This window comes from Triticum urartu, chromosome 6A (assembly GCF_056163025.1).
Source record: "Triticum urartu cultivar PI428250 chromosome 6A, HENAU_Tu73, whole genome shotgun sequence".
Taxonomy (NCBI): domain Eukaryota; kingdom Viridiplantae; phylum Streptophyta; class Magnoliopsida; order Poales; family Poaceae; genus Triticum; species Triticum urartu.
This window is the reverse complement of record NC_141878.1, coordinates 55648883-55673477: the sequence shown is the minus strand read 5'-3', so window position 1 is coordinate 55673477 and position 24595 is coordinate 55648883. Positions and strand designations below refer to the sequence as shown.

At 45.0% G+C, this 24595-nt stretch overlaps 1 protein-coding gene across 1 annotated transcript; it reads left to right on the top strand.

The window, feature by feature from the left end:
- The first annotated feature begins 7595 nt into the window (after positions 1-7595).
- On the top strand, positions 7596-8190 carry LOC147963883 (zinc finger A20 and AN1 domain-containing stress-associated protein 10-like). The gene has a single exon (XM_087528954.1). The coding sequence runs from the start codon at positions 7753-7755 to the stop codon at positions 8188-8190; it is 438 nt and encodes a 145-aa protein (XP_087385080.1). The 5' UTR covers positions 7596-7752.
- The last annotated feature ends 16405 nt before the right edge of the window (positions 8191-24595 follow it).

Genomic DNA, 24595 nt, shown 5'->3' with positions numbered 1-24595 from the left:
TATGCAAGTCCCGTATATTGTGGGTGGGGACTTTAATATTCTTAGACACTCTGGGGAGAAAAACAAAAAGATGTCTAGTCACAAATCATCTAATATTTTCAACTCCAATATAAATACCCTGGCGCTTAGAGAAATTCATATTAGCGGGCAAGTACACCTGGACTAATAATCAAACTCATCCCACTTTGGAGAAACTTGATCGCATCCTGATGTCTGAATCCTGGGAGGATTTGTTTCCTTTGGTTTCTGTGAGGAAGCTGGTTCAGGAAATCTCAGATCACAACCCCCTGTTGCTGTCCATGGGTGAGGAGGGGCGTGAGGCTCCAAAACCAAGAGAGTTTCGGTTCGACCTAGCTTGGGTGAAAGATGATACATTCCTGCCGTTGGTCTAGAAAATTTGGTCACACAAGGTTTTTTCTTCCAATCCCATCGATGTTTTAAACATCAAGCTCAAGAGGTTTAAGTCGTATTTTAAAGGGTGGGGCTCGGATAGATTTGGCCATGATAAGAAAAGGAAGGAAGATCTTCGGATGGAGCTGGAAAGGTTGGAAGAATTAGAAGAAGAAGCCCCTCTTTCCCCTGAGCTATACAGTAGAAAGATCGATGTCTGTTTTGAACTTCATGAGCTGCTTGTGAGTGAGGAAATTTTTTGGTTACAACAATCACACGAGTGATGGTTGCTCAAAGGGGATTTGAATACTGATTACTTCCATCATATAGTTAATGGGCGTGAATGGAAAAACACGATACACTCCCTTAAGGTTGGTGACATGGAGATAGACGGCACCGATAAGTTGATTGCACACGCCACTGAGTTCTATAAAGAACTGTTCGGCCCAGCGCCTGGAAACTAGTTTCACCTGGATCCTGACACACTAGTAGAAAAAGGGGCTTTGGTCCAGGCCAGGTAACCCCATTAGTCCCGGTTCAGGCCGGGGAACCCCGTTAAACATTTTCAAAATCCTCAAAAACCTAATAGAAAAAAAGTTACGGGGCTTTAAGATCTAGAGTGAAAAAAATCGAAAAAAATTCAAACAGTGGGCAAACTGTGGTCAAACAATGGTCAAACTAATTATTCTAGAATATTAGTGTTACTAAATAATTATTTCAGTTATTTCAATTTTGGTCAAATCTGGTCAAACTGTGGTCAAACTGTGGTCAAACTATGGTCAAACAATGGTCAAACTAATTATTCAAGAAATATTAGTGTTACTAAAGGCCCTTTTTCTACTAGTGACACATAGGCATCGGAGGAAAAGCTTAGTGAGAAGGATAACACCGACCTGTGCAGAGAGTTCTCAAAGAGGCCCTTTTTGACATGGCCCCCAATAGGGCCCCAGGACCTGATAATATCCCGGTAGAATTCTACCAAATGTGCTGGGATATAGTCAAAGATGATATCATGGCCTTGTTTAGACACTTTCACCAAGGGACGTTGGATGTTCAGCGGTTGAACTACGGGATCATCACGCTGCTTCCGAAGCTCTCCGGGGCTAACAAAATCCAACAGTTCAGACCCATTTGCTTACTTAGATGCCCCTATAAGCTTATCACAAAAGTCCTAGATCGCCGAGTCTCGGTTTATGCTGACAAGCTAATTAGTCCAGTCCAAAATGCCTTTGTCAAAGGGAGGAACATTATGGATGGTGTGCTCTCGCTTCATGAAATCCTTAATTACACATATGTGAAAAAGTGGGTTGGTGTGGTGTTGAAACTGGACTTTGAGAAAGCATATGATAAGGTTAACTAGGATTTCTTATTAGAATGCCATAAGCTGCGGGGATTTAATGAAACCTAGTGTGGGTGGATTAGCCAGATTCTTTGGAATGGCACGGTAAATTGAGTAATAGTGTGGGGCCGTACTTCCATAGTGCAAAAGGGGTACGGCAAGGCGACCCTCACTCCCCATTCCTGTTTAATTTAGCTGCTGAATGCCTCAGGAAAATGATGAAGAATGCCCAGCGTAATAATGTGCTGGTTGGCTTAGCTGCGGATCTGATCCCTGATGGAGTTGCGGTTCTTCAATATGCAAATGACACAATTATCTGTCTTGAACATGACATCGACAAAGCAGTCAACCTGAAGTTGTTGCTGTACATGTTTGAAATGATGTCTGGGTTAGAAGTCAATTTTCAAAGAAAAAAATGAGATTTTAACTGTGGGGGGAGATGATGCTGTGATTAAGCAATATGCCGACCTCTTCAATTGTGATATAGGCAGCTTTTTTAGAGTTATGTCGAATATAGTGTACGAGTTAGGTTACAGTTGGACTCTGAGTAGTATTGTGTTTACATAGGATATGGAGTTGTGTCCTAGTAGGACATGTGTATTCTAGGCCTCTCATGTATAACGGGGGTAGACACATGATGTAACCTATGCCAACATAATAGCACCGGAACGCAGGGGAAGCCGGCGGCATGTACCGGTGTCCAGGGCGACCGGGTGCGGTATTGTAGTAGTGTCATGGGGAGGAGCGTCCGTAGTCAGGCCCCGAAGATGTAGCCATATCGGTGAACCTCGTTAACAAATCTCGATGTTGTACTCGTGTGATTGCTTGATCCTCAGATAATCGATGGTATGCCTCGGATTTATTCTAACAAGTGTTATCATAGCTAGGTTACGAGAAGGCTGCGGATTCATTGATCTAAAGAAAATATCGAGTTTGAGATGCAGCCACTGTGGCGTGGTTTTGGGCGAGATTAGAAAAAAGCAAATCAGCGGCTCGTGCGCACACAAGGCTTGACGTGCGGCAATGGATCCCGGGGATTGATCGGGCGAGCGTTCGGCTGTCAGACACGTGCAAGCGGCAGGCAGGACGTGCGGCGATCGCTCAACGTTTCGACGGGCGAGCGTACAACCGTGGCAGGCTGGCCGCGTGAGGCGTTGGAGCAGGATCGGATCAGACCGGAGGCGCGTGCAGCCGTGTAGCATTGGGCTGCTCGGGTATACGCGTGTACGCGGACGCGGAGTCCGGCGACCGGCGGTGGAAGGCAGGAGGCGTACAAGCTGTGTATTGCGTACTGGGTACGAGATTTGGCTGAGACAAAAAAAAGAAGAGGATCGAGTCCTCATGTGACACAGAAAGGCAGTAGCAGATTGAGTCGGAGGAAATATCCATCGTCTATGTGCATCCATCCGAAAGAGGCAGGACAAAGCAAAGCTAGCGTCGGGTGTTACAAGCGGAGCTATCACATGAAGGGAGATTGCTCATGTATTTTTTACAGGGTCAACCGTACGAAGATCCATTGCGTCAACGGTTACCTGGTTTGAGGTGGAGAGGTTCTACGGAATTGAAAACCTTGGGTTATGGCAGACACGGGTGAAAAATTATTGGCGCGACAAGGATGCTTGAAGGCGTTGCAGGAAGTCATGTCAGCTAAGATGAAATATCATGTGATGGATAGAAATTTGCGGAAGACAGTTTGGGGGCCTCGAGTGTGTCACGCAGTCGAACAAGTTCGGCTTGGTCGGACTAATCAGTCTGACGGATCGACGCAAATCGGTTGGTACAGAAGACGGTGGTGGGATCGGCGACGACGACATAGAAGCGTGATGCTGATGGTGACCGACTTTTGGGCGTGGAAACACGTGGTGCACATGCCCGAGGCTTGTGCGGCTTCGACAAGACTATGGCGCGTGGTTGATTCAAGGTGATGTACACACGGAGCTTGAAATCAACGAGGCGTGAGGGTGGATAAATCATCTACCATGGAGTCATGTTGAAGGTGGAGCTGGATTGAGAGGCACGGTGTAAGGATCTAGAGAATCGAAGCCTATTCAGCAGGCGGGAAAAAGCAAGGGATACGTAATTCGGACTGGAGCCCAGTGGTCTGATGGAAGCGTGAAACTCGTCATCGGTTGGTGATGATCGGTGGTACTCTGCAGTGGGGGTTGAGTGGTGTGGTTTCGCGACCCTTGAGACTCGACCGGGACAGCGGAGGCTCGACGCGGTTATAGCGGCGAGGCGTGCGGTACGCACGAGGCATGGAGACGGGTCAGGGCTCTGGTGGTCATACATGTGGTGAGGCAACTGCGAATTTGACTCGGGATGACTACAGCAATAGTGAAATTCCTTGAAGTTTCAAACAGGAAGTCAAGAAAGGAGCAATGGTGTTCAGTTCAGGTAACTCTTATGTGTGACACCCAATATGTGAGTTGTTCACTTTCACGCAGGTCAGTGATCGGTGTGTGATGAAGTTGGACGGATACTCTGGAAGTTGGGAGTATAGACTAGAGTAAAGAGGAACTTAATTTTGCTCGAGTGTTGACCGTGGTCAAGAAAAGAAGGGACTACAAGTTGCAGGTGGAGACATATGGAGTCTTTGGAGTAGCAGCGGTACTCATGGGATAAACTCAAATCCAATGTACATGGAAGTTTGATGCATTGACGAATTCAAGGTGGTGGAGAATATTCGTCAAGGTGAAGTTTGTTAGAGTTGTGTCGAATATAGTGTACGAGTTAGGTTACAGTTGAACTCTGAGTAGTATTGTGTTTAGATAGGATATGAAGTTGTGTCCTAGTAGGACACTTGTATTCTAGGCCTCTCATATATAGCGGGGGTAGACACACGATGTAACCTATGCCAACATAATAGCACCGGAATGCAGGGGAAGCCGGCGTCATGTGCCGGTGTCCAGGGCGACCGAGTGCGGTATTGTAGCGGTGTCATGGGGAGAAGCGCCCGTAGGCAGGCCCTGGGGATGTAGCCATATCGGTGAATCTCGTTAACAAATCTCGGTGTTGTGCTCGTGTGATTGCTTGATCCTCGGATGATCGACGGTATGCCTCGGATTTACTCTAAGATATCTGGGCATGCCTGTTAGTTATACCACCCTCAGAAACTCTGATTGGGAGTTCATTGTCTGCAAATATCTAAAAAGATTTGAAGCTTGGGTGGGTAATGTTGCCTTCATGGGAGGGAGACACACTTTATTAGACTCTGTTGTCACCCAGATATCACTGTACCATATATCTATGTGGCTGATGAACAAAACGTTCATTGAAAGATTGGATAAGCATAGAAGAAGATTCTTCTGACAAGGGTGTAACAAGAAAAAAATATATTATCTTGTGAAATGGAGCAGAATCTGCAGATCCAAAGAGAAGGGTGGTCTGGGGATTAAGGACGTGCGCAAACAGAACATTAGTCTGATGGTAAAACGGTGGTGGAAGCTTGAAACACAAAATGGGGTGTGGAAAAACATTGTTCGTGCTCGTTACTTGCGGAATAGGACAGTAGCTAATGTTGGCCCAAGATTTTCTGACTCTCCTTGTTGGAAAGCCCTGCTAAAAGTCAAGGAAATTTATATGGCTAGTAGAAAAATTGATATCGAATCTGGAAACATTGCTAGGGTGTGGAGTGATCCTACTAACGGACTGCTTCCGTTCAAGGATCAATACCCTCAACTTTTTGATATTTGCAATACCCCTGAATGTACTATCAAACAAGTGTTTAATGTGGAAGCGGATTCCATTTTCAGACGAAGGCTCACTCCTGTTCTATTTGAACAATGGGGGGTCATTTTAGATACAGTTAACAAACTTCCTCTTACTGACAAAGAGGATTGAGTGGTTTGGAACCTGAACCAGAATGGTAAATTTAGCACCAAATCTGTTTATAAGTGGCTTGAAAAACCTCTCAATGGGTGTCATTATAAATGGATCTGGAAGGCTAAAATTCCACTCAAGATCAAAATTTTTATGTGGCAACTCTTGCAAGACGCGGTGCTGACTAGACAGGTGATGCGCCATAGGAAATGGCCTAGGAACCCTGTATGTTCATTTTATAACGAAATAGACTTCTCAGCACCTGTTCTTTACATGTTCGGTCGCTAGGGTGGTGTGGCGATCTATTGGGGGTGGCTATTGGCACCGATAAGTGTCCTGATAACTACTGGCAATTCTTTGCTTGGTGCTATTCCTTCCTTCCAGGAGGGGATAAATTCTATACGATCTGGCTCGTTCGCAATAAGGCTACTTTTGAGAAAAAGCAAATTAAGTCTTCTTTTGAATTCGTGCTCCCTATGTGCTCTTTTCTTTTATATTGGACAGGGCTGCAGAAAGGTGATGATACTGACAAGCTACGCTCAGGTGCCGAGATGATCAGGACCAGCACGATGCAGCTGACGAGGCTTTGCGCGACTGCCGCCCAGCCGATTGGAGGAGCTTGAAGAACGTTGTGGTCCCATGCTGCTTTGAAGCGGATGAAGTGGGCGTGCTGCTAGGAGGGCCATCATCTTCATAGTAGCTTTTCCTTTACGTTTATGATCTTTTGGTGTGTTGGCATGTATCTCTCTTTGGGTTTGTTGGAGCTTGGTACTCTTGAACTGTAGGTGTTATCAGGTTTTCGCCCCACAGCGTTTGGGTCGACGGCGACCGAATGGCAGTGGGTTTCCTGGTAGCTTGAACTCGCCTTACCTCTTTCCCTCCTCCTGACTCTGTATTCGGAATTGGTTGTATTTCTGTTGTTTGCAATGGAAAAGGGTAATGCCCGGTTCAAAAAATGTGTTTTAGTTCGTGTAGAAAAAGTTTGGAGTATGTTGAATGGATATTCCGGCAAGGTGCTTCCCAAGGTACTGGTCTTTAGTTATATGCAAAGTACTAAAATTATGACATGATGTGTGGCTGTACGATGCTAAATTCTGCAATACTACTGATAAAAAGGGAGCGAGGGCTCAAAGCGCTCAAATGAACCCTGCAAATAATAATATGAGTCTATGAGACTCTCACTTACCATCCCCTTCCGACTTGTGATTTCCACTTATTTATTTGAACCTTATGGTTTCCTCCTGAGTTCACCCCTTGATTATATCAGTTTTGGACAATGTGGGTTTAGATGAAGTGGCATCCCCATGCACTATGACGATCGTGAACAGCTAGTCGCACCATGTCTGATTTGATTTTTTTCATTTTGTTTATCTTGGCAGTGACTTGATTTAATTTCCACTCTAGCAACACTTGCGCTACCTAGCTGCATGAAGAAAAAAGAGGAAGGATGTGTGAGAGAGAGAGTGAGAAGGTGGTGGGTGTGAGAGACGATGGACCCGTTACTACCATATATCTGATCGAATGAGCAACCCCGCGTGAGCAGGAGCGCGGGGATGGTCAGGACACCGCCGGCAAAACCCTCGAGAAAACCCTGGTCGTACGGCCGCATGGATGGAATTGAAAGAGGCTGATTGATCGATGGGGCGGAACAGGTGCAAATGGCCAGATGAGTGGAGAGTGTGATGGATGCAGAGCTCAACTTGAACAAGAGCAGGTCGGCCAGGGTTTTTTTGTTAGAGGCTGGGATGTCGCTGGAGTAGTACACTCCTATACCTCCGTACCGAACATCTCGATGGTGCTTGCTTGCCGCCGCTGCCTTGCCACTTTGCTCGTGTGCACCACTGCCTAGTGTGCCCGCGCCACGGAGACCTCCTTCCGATCGAGTTAGTCAAGCGGATTCTAGTCTTGAAAAGAACACAGCCCTCAGCCCACCGGATTGCCTGGGTCGCGCTGGCGTCTAGCTTCCTTCCTTGCACTGCTCGGATTCCGAGCCCGATCGAGTACAGAGCGAGAAGGTCCGTCCGTTGCCCAACATGCATCATCGTCCATGGGCTCGCTAGTGCTAGTATATATAAAAGGCTTTCGCTACGCAACAAAATCTCCAAGAGAGGCCATCGCGAGCAACCAACCTTCTCGGCGAGAACACGTCGCGCGAGACCTGCTCGTAAATCAATCGATCGGCCCCTCGCCCGACGACCAAGAACATGGAGGCGAGGCAGCATGCCGGCGGCGGCGCGGCCCCGTGCGCCAACGGCTGCGGGTTCTTCGGCGACGGCGCGGCCACAAACGATCTCTGCTCCAACTGCTACAAGGAACGGCAGCAGCTGCTGGACCTCATGGCCTTTGACGCCGCCGTCATGTCCGGCCTGAGGTCGCTGAAGCTGGCGAAAGCTGGAGGCGAGGAGAAGACGCCCGAGAAGACGGCGGGGGCTACGAAGAACCGATGCAATGCGTGCCAGCAAAAGGTGGGCCTGCTGGGATTTGTGTGCCGGTGGTGGGCCACGGCCACCTGCTGCGGCGCGCACCGCCATGCCGACGCACACGTCTGCTTCTTCGACTACATGGCAGCCGGCCGCGAGCAGGTCACGCGCAAGAACCCGCTTCTCGTCGCGCCCAAGATGTCCAGGATTTCTTGTTTTTAATGAAAAGAAGGTTAAACTCTGCATCAATCGATGCATGCAATCATCATTATTAAATATTTCATAAAGATCTAAAAAGATCATACATTAATTCACTCCAAGTCACTACCCATCCTTACAAACTCGATAATATGGAGTGCTCTCACTCCCCATATATAAAACCGGTGTCATCGTCAATCCATCCACATAACGTATCGGAACCAACAGTCGGTGCAAAAAATCTAAAACGCACACGTTTTAGAAACCGTCATCAGCATCGGGCCACTGACTCATCTTCAGAAAAGAGATCCGCATCATCCTTATGAGTCCGGACATCGAGGATTTGAATGCTTGCTTCTACCCATGATATGTACCTCACGCTGTGCTGACTCTTGCAGGAGACGCCCTAGAGATGAACTGTGGAATTAGTATGTGTTTGATTGCGTCTCCCTTGTTTCTACCTTTGTGGCGAGGAGGCTGTGTGTAATAACTAGCTAAACGATGGGCCTGTATTTTTTCCATCAAGTTAAATTCATATAAATATCCATTACGTTCTTCGCAAGTTGATACGCATCATGCATTGGGATGATAAACTGCCCGAATCTCTCATCCGATCTAACTCCTATGCCATTTGATTAATCAAACCAAAAAATGAAAATAAAAAATCCCATTAGTCTGCGCAAAATCCAACAGGGTAACAGTTAGATCGATGAGATTTAGTTATTTCTCATTTAGATGAGAGCTAGCCATGCTCTAAATTACCAACTTTGGCTGGTCAATCAGTCCACCACATCCGGATCCAATCGGCAGATTCCGGAAGAATTATGAGGTGCTACAACGGCAAAAGAAATGCGTCTCGATGGCCTTGTGCAGCGAAACGACTCTTTCGCGGTCGATCGCTGCAGCGAGCGAATCTTTTCTTACGGCAACATCAGCGAAGGAAGTAGGACCCACCAGGTGGGATTGATGAACCAAGTCAAAAGTCTGGCTCCGTGAAATCAGTTGATGGGGCCCACTGTCTCCTACCATAAATCTCTCTGGCCCCGTGATTTCAACCGGTGGGGGGCCCGCTGCGTCATTTAATTAACCCTCACCCAGATTTGTTTAAGGAAACTTGACTTTGTTTAGACTGCTGTCCGAAATCGGGCGTTGGAACGAGCGCGCGCGGAATAGCCATGCAGATGGGCGTGTCTCCTTTCCTTGTGAGAGGCCGTAAATAATCGATCCATCCGATCCGAGCATCAGTCGCTGGCTGGATTTGCATCCATGCTTGGGCCAGCCTTTGCGCGCAAGTGCTCCATCCGTAGCTCTTCATCCTTGAAATCCACATGCATGACATGCAGCGAACCACACACTACATCTGCTGCGCTTGCCTGCTAGCAGGAGAAACTACTCCCTCTCTACAGAAATATAAGAGCAAAATACTTTTGTATTTCTTTATAAAGGGAGTAATTACTAATGTTGCAACAACAACAACAACAACAACAACAACAACAACAACAACAACAACAAACTGTAACACAGCGTGCAACTGTAAAATAGCTTTAATAAGCCCCCGCGACGTCCCCGCTCGGGTGACACGGGAGGAGCTCCAAACCTAGCCACCAGGTCCGGCCGTACCTCCCTCCCCCCCCTTTGTTTGCGCGGGAGGAAGCTGCCGGGCTAAGCCAGGGCGGCCGATGTCGATGGCGCAGGCCCTCTTCCCTCTCGCATCGGTGGTCAGGTGGTGCAGGACAACCAAGGGCGCGTGGGGCAACCCCAGATTTGGGTCGCGACAGAGCGGCGGCTTGCTACCGGCGATGGCGCTCGACGGCAACGTGGTGTTGAGTGGTTGCGGCGAAGCTGGGAGGGCTGGTGGTGTTGCACGAGGAAGTGCAGTGCGGGATGGTCTGTGACTAGATCCAACTGGATTTGGCTCCAGTGGCCCGGCGTGTGGCGCAGAGGAGGCGGCCGCCCGGCGGGGTTCTCGGCTATGAGATGGATCACGTCGGCGGGTGATGGCCTCTCACGCTGGTAGTGGCCGTCAGGTGGCGCTGCTGTCCACGGTGGCTAGGCGGTGGCGCTGCTTGATACGTCTCCGCTGTATCTATTTTTCCAAACACTTTTGCCCTTTGTTTGGACTCTAAGTCGCATGATTTGAATGGAACTAACCCGGACTGACGCTGTTTTCAGCAGAATTGTCATGGTGTTATTTTTGTGCAGAAATAAAAGTTCTCGGAATGACCTGAAAATCATTATTTTGGAATATATAAAAAATACTGGAAGGAAGATCCACGTCAGGGGGCCTCCACCTGTCCACGAGGGTGGGGACGCGCCCTACCCCCTGGGCGCGCCCCCTGCCTCGCAGGCCCCCTGACGCTCCACCGACCTCAACCCTGAGTCCATATATTCACTTTCGGGGAGAAAAAACCAGGGAGAAAGAATCATCGCGTTTTACGATACGGAGCCGTCGCCAAGCCCTAAACTCTCTCGGGAGGGCTGACCTGAAGTCCGTTCGGGGCTCCGGAGAGGGGAATCTGTCGCCATCGTCATCATCAACCATCCTCCTTCACCAATTTCATGATGCTCACCGCCGTGCGTGAGTAATTTCATCGTAGGCTTGCTGAACGGTGATGGGTTGGATGAGATTTATCATGTAATCGAGTTAGTTTTGTTAGGGTTTGATCCCTAGTATCCACTATGTTCTGAGATTGATGTTGCTATGACTTTGCTATGCTTAATGCTTGTCACTAGGGCCCGAGTGCCATGATTTCAGATCTGAACCTATTATGTTTTCATCAATATATGAGAGTTCTTGATCCTATCTTGCAAGTCTATAGTCACCTATTAAGTGGTATGATCCGTTAACCCCGAAGTGACAATAAACGGGATACTTAACGGTGGTGACCGTAGTTTGAGAAGTTCATGTATTGACTATGTGTTAATGCTTTGGTTGGGTACTCTATTAAAAGGAGGCCTTAATATCCCTTGGTTTCCGCTAGGACCCCGCTGCCACGGTACTCTATTAAAAAATGTCATGCAAGTTCTTTTCCATAAGCACGTATGACTATATTCAGAATACATGCCTACATTATATTGATGAACTCGAGCTAGTTCTGTGTCACCCTAGGTTATGACTGTTACATGATTGATCGCATCTGACATAATTCTCTATCACCGATCCATTGCCTACGAGCTTTCCAGATATTGTTCTCTACTCATTTACTTTTTCGTTGCTATTTTTACCATCACTATAAAACCCAAAAATATTACTTTTGCTACCGTTACCACTACTATCATATTACTTTGCTACTAAATACTTTGCTACAGTTATTAAGTTTCCAGGTGTTGTTGAATTGAAAACTCAGCTGCTAATACTTGAGAATATTCTTTGGCTCCCCTTGTGTCGAATCAATAAATTTGGGTTGAATACTTTACCCTCGAAAACTGTTGCGATCCCCTATATTTGTGGGTTATCAAGACTATTTTATGGCGCCGTTGCCGGGGAGCATAGTCTATTCCTTGAGTCACTTGGGATTTATATCTGCTTATCATTATGAAGAACTTGAAAGATCCAAGAATTAAGATTTATCCCTCAACTACGAGGGAAGGTAAGGAACTGCCATCTAGCTCTGCACTAGATTCACCTTCTGTTTTGAGTAAGCTTGCGACACCTAAACCTACTTCTGCTATTAATTCTGATATGCGCATGTTATTGATGATGCCACTTCTGCTATGCATGATACTGCTACCTCTTGAGCACTGCGTTGGATTTCCCCGAAGAGGAAGGGATGATGCAGCAAAGTAGCATAAGTATTTTACTCTGTTTTTGAGAACCAAGGTATGAATCCAGTAGGAGGCTACGCTCGAGTCCCTCGTACCTACACAAAAACAATAGCTCAATGAAACCAACGCGCTTAGGGGTTGTCAATCCCTTCACGGTCACTTACGAAAGTGAGATCTGATAGAGATGATAAATAATATTTTTTTGGTATTTTTGGTATAGAGATGCAAACTAAATAAAGTAAAAGCAAAGCAATAGTAAAGTGATGGAGATTGATATGATGAGAAAGAGACCTGGGGGCCATAGGTTTCACTAGTGGCTTCTCTGAAGAGCATAAGTATTCTACGGTGGGTGACCAAATTACTGTTGAGCAATTGACAGAATTGAGCATAGTTATGAGAATATCTAAGTATGATCATGTATATAGGCATCACGCCCGAGACAAGTAGACTGAAACGATTCTGCATCTACTACTATTACTCCACTCATCGATCGCTATCCAGCATGCATCTAGAGTATTAAGTTAAAAACAGAGTAACGACTTAAGCAAGAGGACATGATGTAGAGGGATAGTTTCATGCAATATGATAAAAATCCCATCTTGTTATCCTCGATGGCAACAATACAATACGTGCCTTGCTACCCGTTCTGTCACTGGGAAAGGACACCGCAATATTGAACCCAAAGCTAAGCACTTCTCCCATGACAAGAACAACCAATCTAGTAGGCCAAACCAAACTGATAATTCAAAGAGACTTGCAAAGATAACCAATCATACATAAAAGAATTCGGACAAGATTCAAATATTATTCATAGATAGACTTGATCATAAACCCACAATTCGTCGGTCTCAACAAACACACCACAAAAAGAAGATTACATCGAATAGATCTCCGCGAGAGAGGGGGAGAACATTGTATTGAGATCCAAAAAGAGAGAAGAAGCCATCTAGCTACTAGCTATGGACCCGTAGGTTTGAAGTAAACTACTCACACTTCATCGGAGGGGCTTGGATGATGATGTAGAAGCCCTCCGTGATCGATGCCTCCTCCGGCAGAGCTCCGCAACAGGCCCCAAGATGGGATCTCGTGGATACAGAAAGTTGCGGCGGTGGAATTAGGTTTTTGGCTCCGTCCCCGATTGTTTGGGGGTACGTGGATATATATAGGAAAAAGAAGTACGTTTTTGAAGGTTTCATTCCGTTTGGACTCGGTTTGATATTCCTTTTCTTCGAAACCCTAAAACAGGCAAAAAACAACATTTCTGGGCTGGGCCTCCCGTTAATAGGTTAGTCCCAAAAATAATATAAAAGTGGAAAATAAAGCCCAATAATATCTAAAACAGTAGATAATATAGCATGGAGCAATCAAAAATTATAGATACGTTGGAGACGTATCAAATACTTATGATGAAACTACTTATATGCTTGATACTACTTTGCCACTTGGTGAATTTCTTGATGAACAACTTGCTAGGGCTAGAGAGACTGAACTTATTGAAACTGATAATATTGATGAGAGTGATGATGAAGATTCTCCTCTTAGATATGACTTACATGTTCTGCCTGAGGGCTATGTTATGGATGAAGAAACTGCTAGAGACTTTCTTACTTGCAATGATAGGAGTGATCTTAAGAAATTATTAGCTAAGCTAAAACAAAAGATTCTGAATGCTAGAATGAAATATGATCCTGCTTATGCTACTTCACCTATCTTTGATACTGATAAAGATTGTGAATTCTCTGTCGACCCTGAGATAATTACTTTGGTTGAATCTGATCCTTTTTATGGCTATGCATATGAAATTGTTGTGGCACATCTTACTAAATTAAATGATATAGCTACCCTATTCACTAATGATGAGAGAACATACTACTTTTATATCCTTAAATTATTACCGTTCTCATTAAAGGGTGACACTAAGATATGGCTTAATTCTCTTGATCCTGCTTGTGTGCGTAGTCCCGAGGATATGATTTATTACTTCTCTGCTAAATATTTCCCCGCTCATAAGAAACATCTGCTTTAAGGGAAATATATAATTTTGTGCAAATTGAAGAAGAGTCTCCCACAAGCTTAGGGGAGGCTTCTCCAGTTACTTAATGCTTTGCCTGATCATCCTCTTAAGAAAAATGAGATACTTGATATCTTTTATAATGGACTAACCGATGCTTCCAGAGACCACCTGGATAGTTGTGCTGGTTGTGTTTTCAGGGCTTCCAGAGTCTCCTACTAAGTTTGCTAGCCAATGCTTAGATGTGTTTGATAACTTTATGGTTAAACAAGAAAACTTCAATGCTTATTTTGGTAGAGAATTAAAACGCAATGCTTATATGATATAACACTTGAGTGATTATATGGCTAATGTTAAGGGTGAACTAAAACTTATTAGTAAACATGCTTCTATGGTAACCACTCAAGTAGAACAAGTACTTAAAGTTAAGAATGATTTGCTCAATGAATTAAATAATAAGAATGATTTTGCTATTAGAGTGGCTAGTAGAACTGGTAAAATGACTCAGGAACCTTTGTATCCTGAAGGCCATCCTAAGAGAATTGAGAAAGATTCTTAGAGAACTAATATTGATGCGCTTAGTCCTTCTAAAAGAAAGAAAAAGAAAAATGATAGGACTTTGCATGCTTCTAGTGAACCTGTTGTTGACACACCTGAGAATCCCAATGATATTTCTATTTCTAATGCTGAAACACAATCTGCTAATGAACATGAACCGAGTGATAATGCTAATATCGATGTTCATGTTGATGCTCAACCTAGCAATGATAATGATGTAGAGATTGAACCTGATATTGACCTTGATAACCCACAATCAAATAATCAACATTATGATAAGAGAGACTTTGTTGCTAGGAAGCATGGTAAGGAAAGAGAACCATGGGTTCAGAAACCCATGCCTTTTCCTCCTAAACCATCTAAGAAAAAGGATGATGAGGATTTTGAGAGGTTTGCTGAAATGATTAGACCTATCTTTTTGCGTATACGATTAACTGATATGCTCAAAATGAATCGTTATGCTAACTATACGAAAGAAATTGTTACAAATAAAAGAAAGATACCGGAGGCTGAAATTTCCACCATGCTTGCTAATTACACTTTTAGGGGTGGAATACCAAAGAAGTTAGGAGATCCAGGAATACCCACTATACCTTGCTCCATTAAAAAAAACTATGTTAAAACTGCTTTATGTGATCTTGGAGCCGGTGTTAAGGTTATACCTCTCTTTTTATATCGTAGACTTGATTTGAATAAGTTGAGACCTACTAAAATATCTTTGCAAATGGCTGACAAATCAATTGATATACCTGTCGGTATTTGTGAGGATGTGCCTGTTGTGGTTGCAAACGTTACTATTTTAACGGACTTTATTATTCTTGATAATCCCGAGGACAATAATATGTCTATTATTCTTGGAAGACCTTTTTTGAATACTGCAGGGGCTGTCATTGATTGCACCAAAGGCAATGTCAGTTTCATGTTAATGGTAATGAGCATACGGTACTGTTCCGCGAAAAAGAAACGTCCCCTGGGCAGGGGTATTTCCTAATGCGCAACGGCAATAAAATGAAGTGTGGGCGTGCCAATATACATTTGTATACAAATAAATAAAAGAGGCACACAAGATCGGGGAACTCTGTATTTCATTAATTCTTTTGGAGAATTACATCAAATGGTTCCCAAAAAAGTACATCATGTTTCTCTATGCAATCTGACTAAGTTTAGCGACTGTGTAGCTTCAGGTTCCCGGAGCCTTGGAAGACGATCCGGTTAATTACATCCACAAGATGCATCTTGTAGAAAACCTCCGATTAAGCTGCTCTTGATGGTCGTTGTCTTCAAGCATGTGTGAATTGTTCTCCAAACGTGCATGAACAGTGCAAACATGTATTCTACCAAAGCCTCGTCGGTCCATGGTGAATGTCATCTAGGACCGCTGGTGGCGGGATTTTTGATGAAGTCTATAAGCGAGAAGTGTTCGGCCTCGTCGGCACAAAACAAATAAAAGTCCAACCTTGTCGGCTTGGACCCTTTTCCGGACTCGTCGGTCGCGGAATGCAATTGGGACAGTTGGGGAACGTAGCAGAAATTCAAAATTTCCTACGTGTCACCAAGATCTATCTATGGAGAGACTAGCAACGAGGGGAAGGAGAGTGCATCTACATACCCTTGTAGATCGCTAAGAGGAAGCGTTCAAGTGAACGGGGTTGATGGAGTCATACTCGTCGTGATCCAAATCACCGATGACCAAGTGCCGAACGGACGGCACCTCCACGTTCAACACACGTACAGCCCGGTGACGTCTCCCACGCCTTGATCCAGCAAGGAGAGAGGGAGAGGTTGAGGAAGACCCCATCCAGCAGCAGCACAATGGCGTGGTGGTGGTGGAGGAGCGTGGCAATCCTGCAGGGCTTCGCCAAGCACCGCAGAAGAGGAGGAAGAGAGAGGGAGGGCTGCACCAAGAGGTGAGATCAAATCGCGTGTGTTATGGGCAGCCCTAGGCCTCATATATATAGGGAAGGGGAGGGGCTACGCCCCCTCTAGGGTTCCCACCCCTAGGGGGCGGCAGCCCTAGATGGGGATCAAGGGTGGCGGCCAAGAGGGGAAGAGAGGGAGGCGCCCCTAGGGTGGGCCTTAAGGCCCATCTGGACCTAGGGTTTGCCCCCTCTCACTCTCCCTGCGCCTTGGGCCCTTGTGGGAGGCGCACCAGCCCACTAAGGGGCTGGTCCCTCACCACTCTTAGCCCATGCAAGCCTCCGGGGTTGGTGGCCCCACTTGGTGGACCCCCGGGACCCTCCCGGTGGTCCCGGTACGTTACCGATAAACCCCGAAACTCTTCCGGTGACCAAAACAGGACTTCCCATATATAAATCTTTACCTCCGGACCATTCCGGAACTCCTCGTGACGTCCGAGATCTCATGTGGGACTCCAAACAACATTCGGTAACCACATACAAACTTCCTTTATAACCCTAGCGTCATCGAACCTTAAGTGTGTAGACCCTACGGGTTCGGGAGACATGCAGAGATGACCGAGACGTTCTCCGGTCAATAACCAAAAGCGGGATCTGGATACCCATGTTGGCTCCCACATGTTCCACGATGATCTCATCGGATGAACCACGATGTCAAGGACTTAATCAATACCGTATACAATTCCCTTTGTCTAGCGGTACGATACTTGCCCGAGATTCGATCGTCGGTATCCCTATACCTTGTTCAATTTCGTTACCGGCAAGTCTCTTTACTCGTTCCGTAACACATCATCCCGTGATCAACTCCTTGATCACATTGTGCACATTATGATGATGTCCTACCGAGTGGGCCCAGAGATACCTCTCCGCTTACACGGAGTGACAAATCCCAGTCTCGATTCGTGCCAACCCAACAGACACTTTCGGAGATACCTGTAGTGCACCTTTATAGTCACCCAGTTACGTTGTGATGTTTGGTACACCCAAAGCATTCCTACGGTATCCGGGAGTTGCACAATCTCATGGTCTAAGGAAATGATACTTGACATTAGAAAAGCTTTAGCATACGAACTACACGATCTTTGTGCTAGGGTTAGGATTGGGTCTTGTCCATCACATCATTCTCCTAATGATGTGATCCCGTTATCAATGACATCCAATGTCCATGGTCAGGAAACCGTAACCATCAATTGATCAACGAGCTAGTCAACTAGAGGCTTACTAGGGACATGGTGTTGTCTATGTATCCACACATGTATCTGAGTTTCCTATCAATACAATTATAGCATGGATAATAAACGATTATCATGAACAAGGAAATATAATAATAACTAATTTATTATTGCCTCTAGGGCATATTGCCAACAGTATCCCACTTGCACTAGAGTCAATAATCTAGTTCACATCGCCATGTGATTAACACTCACAGGTCACATCGCCATGTAACCAACATCCAAAGAGTTTACTAGTCAATAATCTAGTTCACGTCACTATGTGATTAACACTCAATGAGTTCTGGGTTTGATCATGTTGCTTGTGAGAGAGGTTTTAGTCAACGGGTCTGAACCTTTCAGATCCGTGTGTGCTTTACAAATCTTTATGTCATCTCCTAGATGCAGCTACCACGCTCTATTTGGAGCCATTTCAAATAACTGTTCTACTTGGAGTTATTCTAAATTGTTGCTCCATTATACGTATCCGGTATCTCTACTCAGAGCTATCCGGATAGGTGTTAAGCTTGCATCGTCGTAACTCTTTACGTCGAACTCTTTATCACCTCCATAACCGAGAAAATTCCTTAGTCCACTAGTTACTAAGGATAACTTTGACCGTTGTACTGTGATCCATTCTTGGATCACTCTTGTACCCCTTGACTGACTCATGGCAAGGCACACTTCAGGTGCGGTATGCAGCATAGCATACTGTTGAGCCTACGTCTTAAGAATAGGGGACGACCTTCGTCCTTTCTCTCTATTCTGCCGTGGTCGAGCTTTAAGTCTTAACTTCGTACCTTACAACTCAGGCAAGAACTCCTTCTTTGACTGATCCATCTTGAACACCTTCAAGATCATGTCAAGGTATGTGCTCATTTGAAAGTACCATTAAGTGTTTTGATCTATCCTTATAGATCTTGATGCTCAATGTTCAAGTAGCTTAATCCAGGCTTTCCATTGAAAAACACTTTTCAAATAACCCTATATGCTTTCCAGAAATTCTACGTCATTCTGATCAACAATATGTCGACAAGATATACTCATCAGAAATTCTATAGTGCTCCCACTCACTTCTTTGGAAATACAAGTTTCTCATAAACTTTGTATCAACCCAAAATCTTTGATCATCATCAAAGCATACATTCCAACTCCGAGATGCTTACTCCAGTCCTCAGAAGGATTGCTGGAGCTTTGCATACTTATTAACATCTTTCAGGATTGACAAAACCTTCCGGTTGTATCACATACAACCTTTCCTCAAGAAAATCGTCGAGGAAACAATGTTTTTACATCCTATCTGCAAGATTTCATAAATAATGAAGTGACTGCTAATATAATTCCAACAGACTCTTAGCATCGCTACGAGTGAGAAAGTCTCATCGTAGTCAACTCCTTGAACTTGTCGAAAAACAACTTAACGACAAGTCGAGCTTTCTTAATGGTGACATTTACCATCATTGTCCGTCTTCCTTTTAAAAAACCATCTGTACTCAACAGCCTTACGACCATCGAGCCGTTCTGCCAAAGTCTACACTTTGTTTTCATATATGGATCCTCTCTCGGATTGTATGGCCTCGAGCCATATATCGGAATCCGGGCCCACCATCGCTTTTCCATAGCTCGTAGGTTCATTGTTGTCTAGCAACATGACTTCCTAGACAGGATTACGTACCACTCTGAAGTAGTACGCATCCTTGTCATCCTACGAGGTCTGGGAGTGACTTGATCCGAAGTCTCATGATCAATATCATAAGCTTCCACTTCAATTGGTGTAGGTGCCACAGGAACAACTCTTTGTGCCCTGCTATACACTAGTTGAAGTGACGGTTCAATAACCTCATCAAGTCTCCACCATCCTCCCACTCAATTCTTTCGAGAGAAACTTTTCCTCGAGAAAGGACCCGATTCTTGAAACAATCCCTTATTGCTTTCGAATCTGAGACAGGAAGTATACCCTACTGTTTTGGGTGTCCTATGAAGATGCATTTATCCGCTTTGGGTTTGAGCTTATCAGCCTGAAACTTTTTCACATAAGCGTTGCAGCCCCAAACTTTTAAGAAATGACAGCTTAGGTTTCTCTAAACCATAGTTCATACGGTGTCATCTCATCGGAATTACGTGGTGCCCTATTTAAAGTGAATGTGGTTGTCTCTAATGCCTAACCCATAAACTATCGTGGTAATTCGATAAGAAACATCATGGTATGCATCATATCCAATAGGGTGAAGTTATGATGTTCGGACACACCATCACACTATGGTGTTCCAGGCTGTATCAGTTGTGAAACAATTTCCACAATCTCTTAATTCTGTGCCAAACTCGTAATTCAGATATTCATCTCTATGATCATATCATAGATCTTTTATCCTCTTGTCACGACGATCTTTCAACTTCACCCTGAAATTACTTGAACCTTCCAATAATTCAGACGCATGATTCATCAAGTAAATATACTCAACATCTACTCAAATCATCTGTGAAGTAAAAACATAACGATATCCACTACATGCCTCAGCACTCATTGGACTGCACACATCAAAATGTATTACTTCCAACAAGTTGCTTTCCAGTTCCATTTTACTGAAACCGAGGCTTTCAGTCATCTTGCCCATGTGGTATGATTTGCATGTCTCAAGTGATTCAAAATCAAGTGAGTTCAAACGGTCCATTTGCATGGAGTTTCTTCATGCATATACACCAATAGACATGGTTCGCATGTCTCAAACTTTTCAAAACGAGTGAGCCCAAAGATCCATCAACATGGAGCTTCTTCATGCGTTTTATACCGATATGACTTTAGTGGCAGTGCCACAAGTAGGTGGTATTACTATCTTTTGGCATGAACATGTGTATCACTACGATCGAGATTCAATAAACCATTCATCTTAGGTGTAAGACCACTGGAGGTATTATTCAAATAAACAGAGTAACCATTATTCTCCTTAAATGAATAACCGTATTGCGATAGACATAATCCAATCATGTCTATGCTCAACGCAAACACCAATCTCGATGATAGAGGGAGCGCACGATATTTGATCAACCTCGGAAATACTTCCAACAAATATCGTCATCTCACCTTTAGCTAGTCTCTGTTTATTCCGTAGCTTTTATTTCGAGTTACTAACAATTAGCAACCAAACCGGTATCTAATACCCTGGTGCTACTAGGAGTACTAGTAAAGTACACATCAACACAATGTATATCCAATATACTTCTATCGACCTTGCCAGCCTTCTAATCTACCAAGTGTCTAGGGTAATTCTACTCCAGTGGCTGTTCCCCTTATTACAGAAGCACTTAGTCTCGGGTTTGGGTTCAACCTTGGGTTTCTTCACTAGAGCAGCAGCTGAATTGCCGTTTCATGAAGTATCCCTTCTTGCCCTTGCCCTTCTTGAAACTAGTGGTTTCGCCAACCATCAACAATTGATGCTCCTTCTTGATTTCTACTTTTGCGGTGTCAAACATCGCGAATATCTCAAGGATCATCATATATGTCCCTGATATATTATAGTTCATCACGAAGCTCTAGCAGCTTGGTGGTAATGACTTCGGAGAAACATCACTATCTCATTTGGAAGATCAACTCCCACTTGATTCAAATGATTGTTGTACTCAGACAATCTGAGCACAAGATCAACAAATGAGCTTTTCTCCCTTAGTTTGCAGGCTAAGAAAATCGTCGGAGGTCTCATACCTCTTGACGTGGGCACAAGCCTGAAATCCCAATTTCAGCCCTCGAAACATCTCATATGTCTCGTGACGTTTCAAAACGTCTTTGGTGCCTCAACTCTAAACCATTTAACTGAACTATCACGTAGTTATCAAAACGTGTATGTCAGATGTTCGCAACATCCACAGACAACGTTCGAGGTTCAACACACTGAGCGATGCATTAAGGACATAAGCCTTCCAAGAAGCAATGAGGACAATCCTTAGTTTACGGACCTAGTCCGCATAATTGCTAATATCAACTTTCAACTAATTTTTCTATAGGAACATATCTAAACAGTAGAACTATAGCGTGAGCTACGACATAATTTGCAAAATCCTTTTGACTATGTTCAGGATAATTAAGTTCATCTTATGAACTCCCACTCAGATAGACATCCCTCTAGTCATCTAAGTGATTACATGATCCGAGTCAACTAGGCCGTGTCCGATCATCACGTGAGACGGACTAGTTAACGTCGGTGAACATCTTCATGTTGATCGTATCTGCTATACGACTCATGCTCGACCTTTCGGTCTTCTGTGTTCCGAGGCCATGTGTGTACATGCTAGGCTCGTCAAGTTAACCCTAAGTGTTTTGCATGTGTAAAACTGTCTTACACCCGTTGTATGTGAACGTAAGGATCTATCACACCCGATCATCACGTGGTGCTTCGAAACGACGAACTGTAGTAATGGTGCACAGTTAGGGGAGAACACTTCTTGAAATTTTTGTAAGGGATCATCTTATTTACTACCGTCGTCCTAAGTAAACAAGATGTATAAACATGATAAACATCACATGCAATCAAATAGTGACATGATATGGCCAATATCATATTGCTCCTTTCGATCTCCATCTTCGGGGCTCCATGATCATCATTGTCACCGGCATGACACCATGATCTCCATCATCATGATCTCCATCATCGTGTCTTCTTGAAGTTGTCACGTCATCTATTACTTCTACTACTACAGCTAACGGTTAGCAATAAAGTAAAGTAATTACATGACGTTTATGTTGACAGGCAGGTCATAAATAAATAAAGACAACTCCTATGGCTCCTGCCGGTTGTCATACTCATCGACATGCAAGTCGTGATTCCTATTACAAGAACATGATCAATCTCATACATCACATATATAATTCATCACATCCTTTGGCCATATCACATCACATAGCATACCCTGCAAAAACAAGTTAGACGTCCTCTAATTGTTGTTTGCATGTTTTACGTGGCTGCTATGGGTTTCTAGCAAGAACGTTTCTTACCTACGCAAAACCACAACGTGATATGCCAATTGCTATTTACCCTTCATAAGGACCCTTTTCATCGAATCCGATCCGACTAAAGTGGGAGAGACAGACACCCGCTAGCCACCTTATGCAACTAGTGCATGTTTGTCGGTGGAACCGGTCTCACGTAAGAGTACGTGTAAGGTTGGTCCGGGCCGCTTCATCCCACGATGCCGCCGAATCAAGATAAGACTAGTAACGGCAAGCATATTGAACAAAATCAACGCCCACAACTACTTTGTGTTCTACTCGTGCATAGAATCTACGCAATAGACCTAGCTCATGATGCCACTGTTGGGAAACGTAGCAGAAATTCAAAATTTCCTACGTGTCACCAAAATCTATCTATGGAGAGACTAGCAACGAGGGGAAGGAGAGTGCATCTACATACCCTTGTAGATCGCTAAGCGGAAGCGTTCAAGTGAACAGGGTTGATGGAGTCGTACTCGTCGTGATCCAAATCACCGATGACCAAGTGCCGAACGGACGGCACCTCCGCGTTCAACACACGTACAGCCCGGTGACGTCTCCCACGCCTTGATCCAGCAAGGAGAGAGGGAGAGGTTGAGGAAGACTCCATCCAGCAGCAGCACAACGGCGTGGTGGTGGTGGAGGAGCGTGGCAATCCTGCAGGGCTTCGCCAAGCACCGCAGAAGAGGAGGAAGAGAGAGGGAGGGCTGCACCAAGAGGTGAGATCAAATCGCGTGTGTTATGGGCAGCCCTAGGCCTCATATATATAGGGAAGGGGAGGGGCTGCGCCCCCTCTAGGGTTCCCATCCCTAGGGGGCGGCAGCCCTAGATGGGGATCAAGGGTGGCGGCCAAGAGGGGAAGAGAGGGAGGCGCCCCTAGGGTGGGCCTTAAGGCCCATCTGGACCTAGGGTTTGCCCCCTCTCACTCTCCCTGCGCCTTGGGCCCTTGTGGGAGGTGCACCAGCCCACTAAGGGGCTGGTCCCTCACCACTCTTAGCCCATGCAAGCCTCCGGGGTTGGTGGTCCCACTTGGTGGACCCCCGGAACCCTCCCGGTGGTCCCGGTACGTTACCGATAAACCCCGAAACTCTTCCGGTGACCAAAATAGGACTTCCCATATATAAATCTTTACCTCCGGACCATTCCGGAACTCCTCGTGACGTCTGGGATCTCATCCGGGACTCCGAACAACATTCGGTAACCACATACAAACTTCCTTTATAACCCTAGCGTCATCGAACCTTAAGTGTGTAGACCATACGGGTTCGGGAGACATGCAGACATGACCGAGACGTTCTCCGGTCAATAACCAACAGCGGGATCTGGATACCCATGTTGGCTCCCACATTTTCCATGATGATCTCATCGGATGAACCACGATGTCAAGGACTTAATCAATCCTGTATACAATTCTCTTTGTCTAGCGGTACGATACTTGCCCGAGATTCGATCGTCGGTATCCCTATACCTTGTTCAATCTCGTTACCGGCAAGTCTCTTTACTCGTTCCGTAACACATCATCCCGTGATCAACTCCTTGATCACATTGTGCACATTATGATGATGTCCTACCGAGTGGGCCCAGAGATACCTCTCCGCTTACACGGGGTGACAAATCCCAGTCTCGATTCGTGCCAACCCAATAGACACTTTCGGAGATACCTGTAGTGCACCTTTATAGTCACCCAGTTACGTTGTGACGTTTGGTACACCTAAAGCATTCCTACGGTATCCGGGAGTTGCACAATCTCATGGTCTAAGGAAATGATACTTGACATTAGAAAAGCTTTAGCATACGAACTACACGATCTTTGTGCTAGGCTTAGGATTGGGTCTTGTCCATCACATCATTCTCCTAATGATGTGATCCGGTTATCAATGACATCCAATGTCCATGGTCAGGAAACCATAACCATCAATTGATCAACGAGCTAGTCAACTAGAGGCTTACTAGAGACATGGTGTTGTCTATGTATCCACACATGTAT

Coding starts and splice junctions, on each gene's coding strand:
- LOC147963883 (XM_087528954.1), top strand. CDS start 7,753: ATGGAGGCGAGGCAGCATGCCGGCGGCGGCGCGGCCCCGTGCGCCAAC.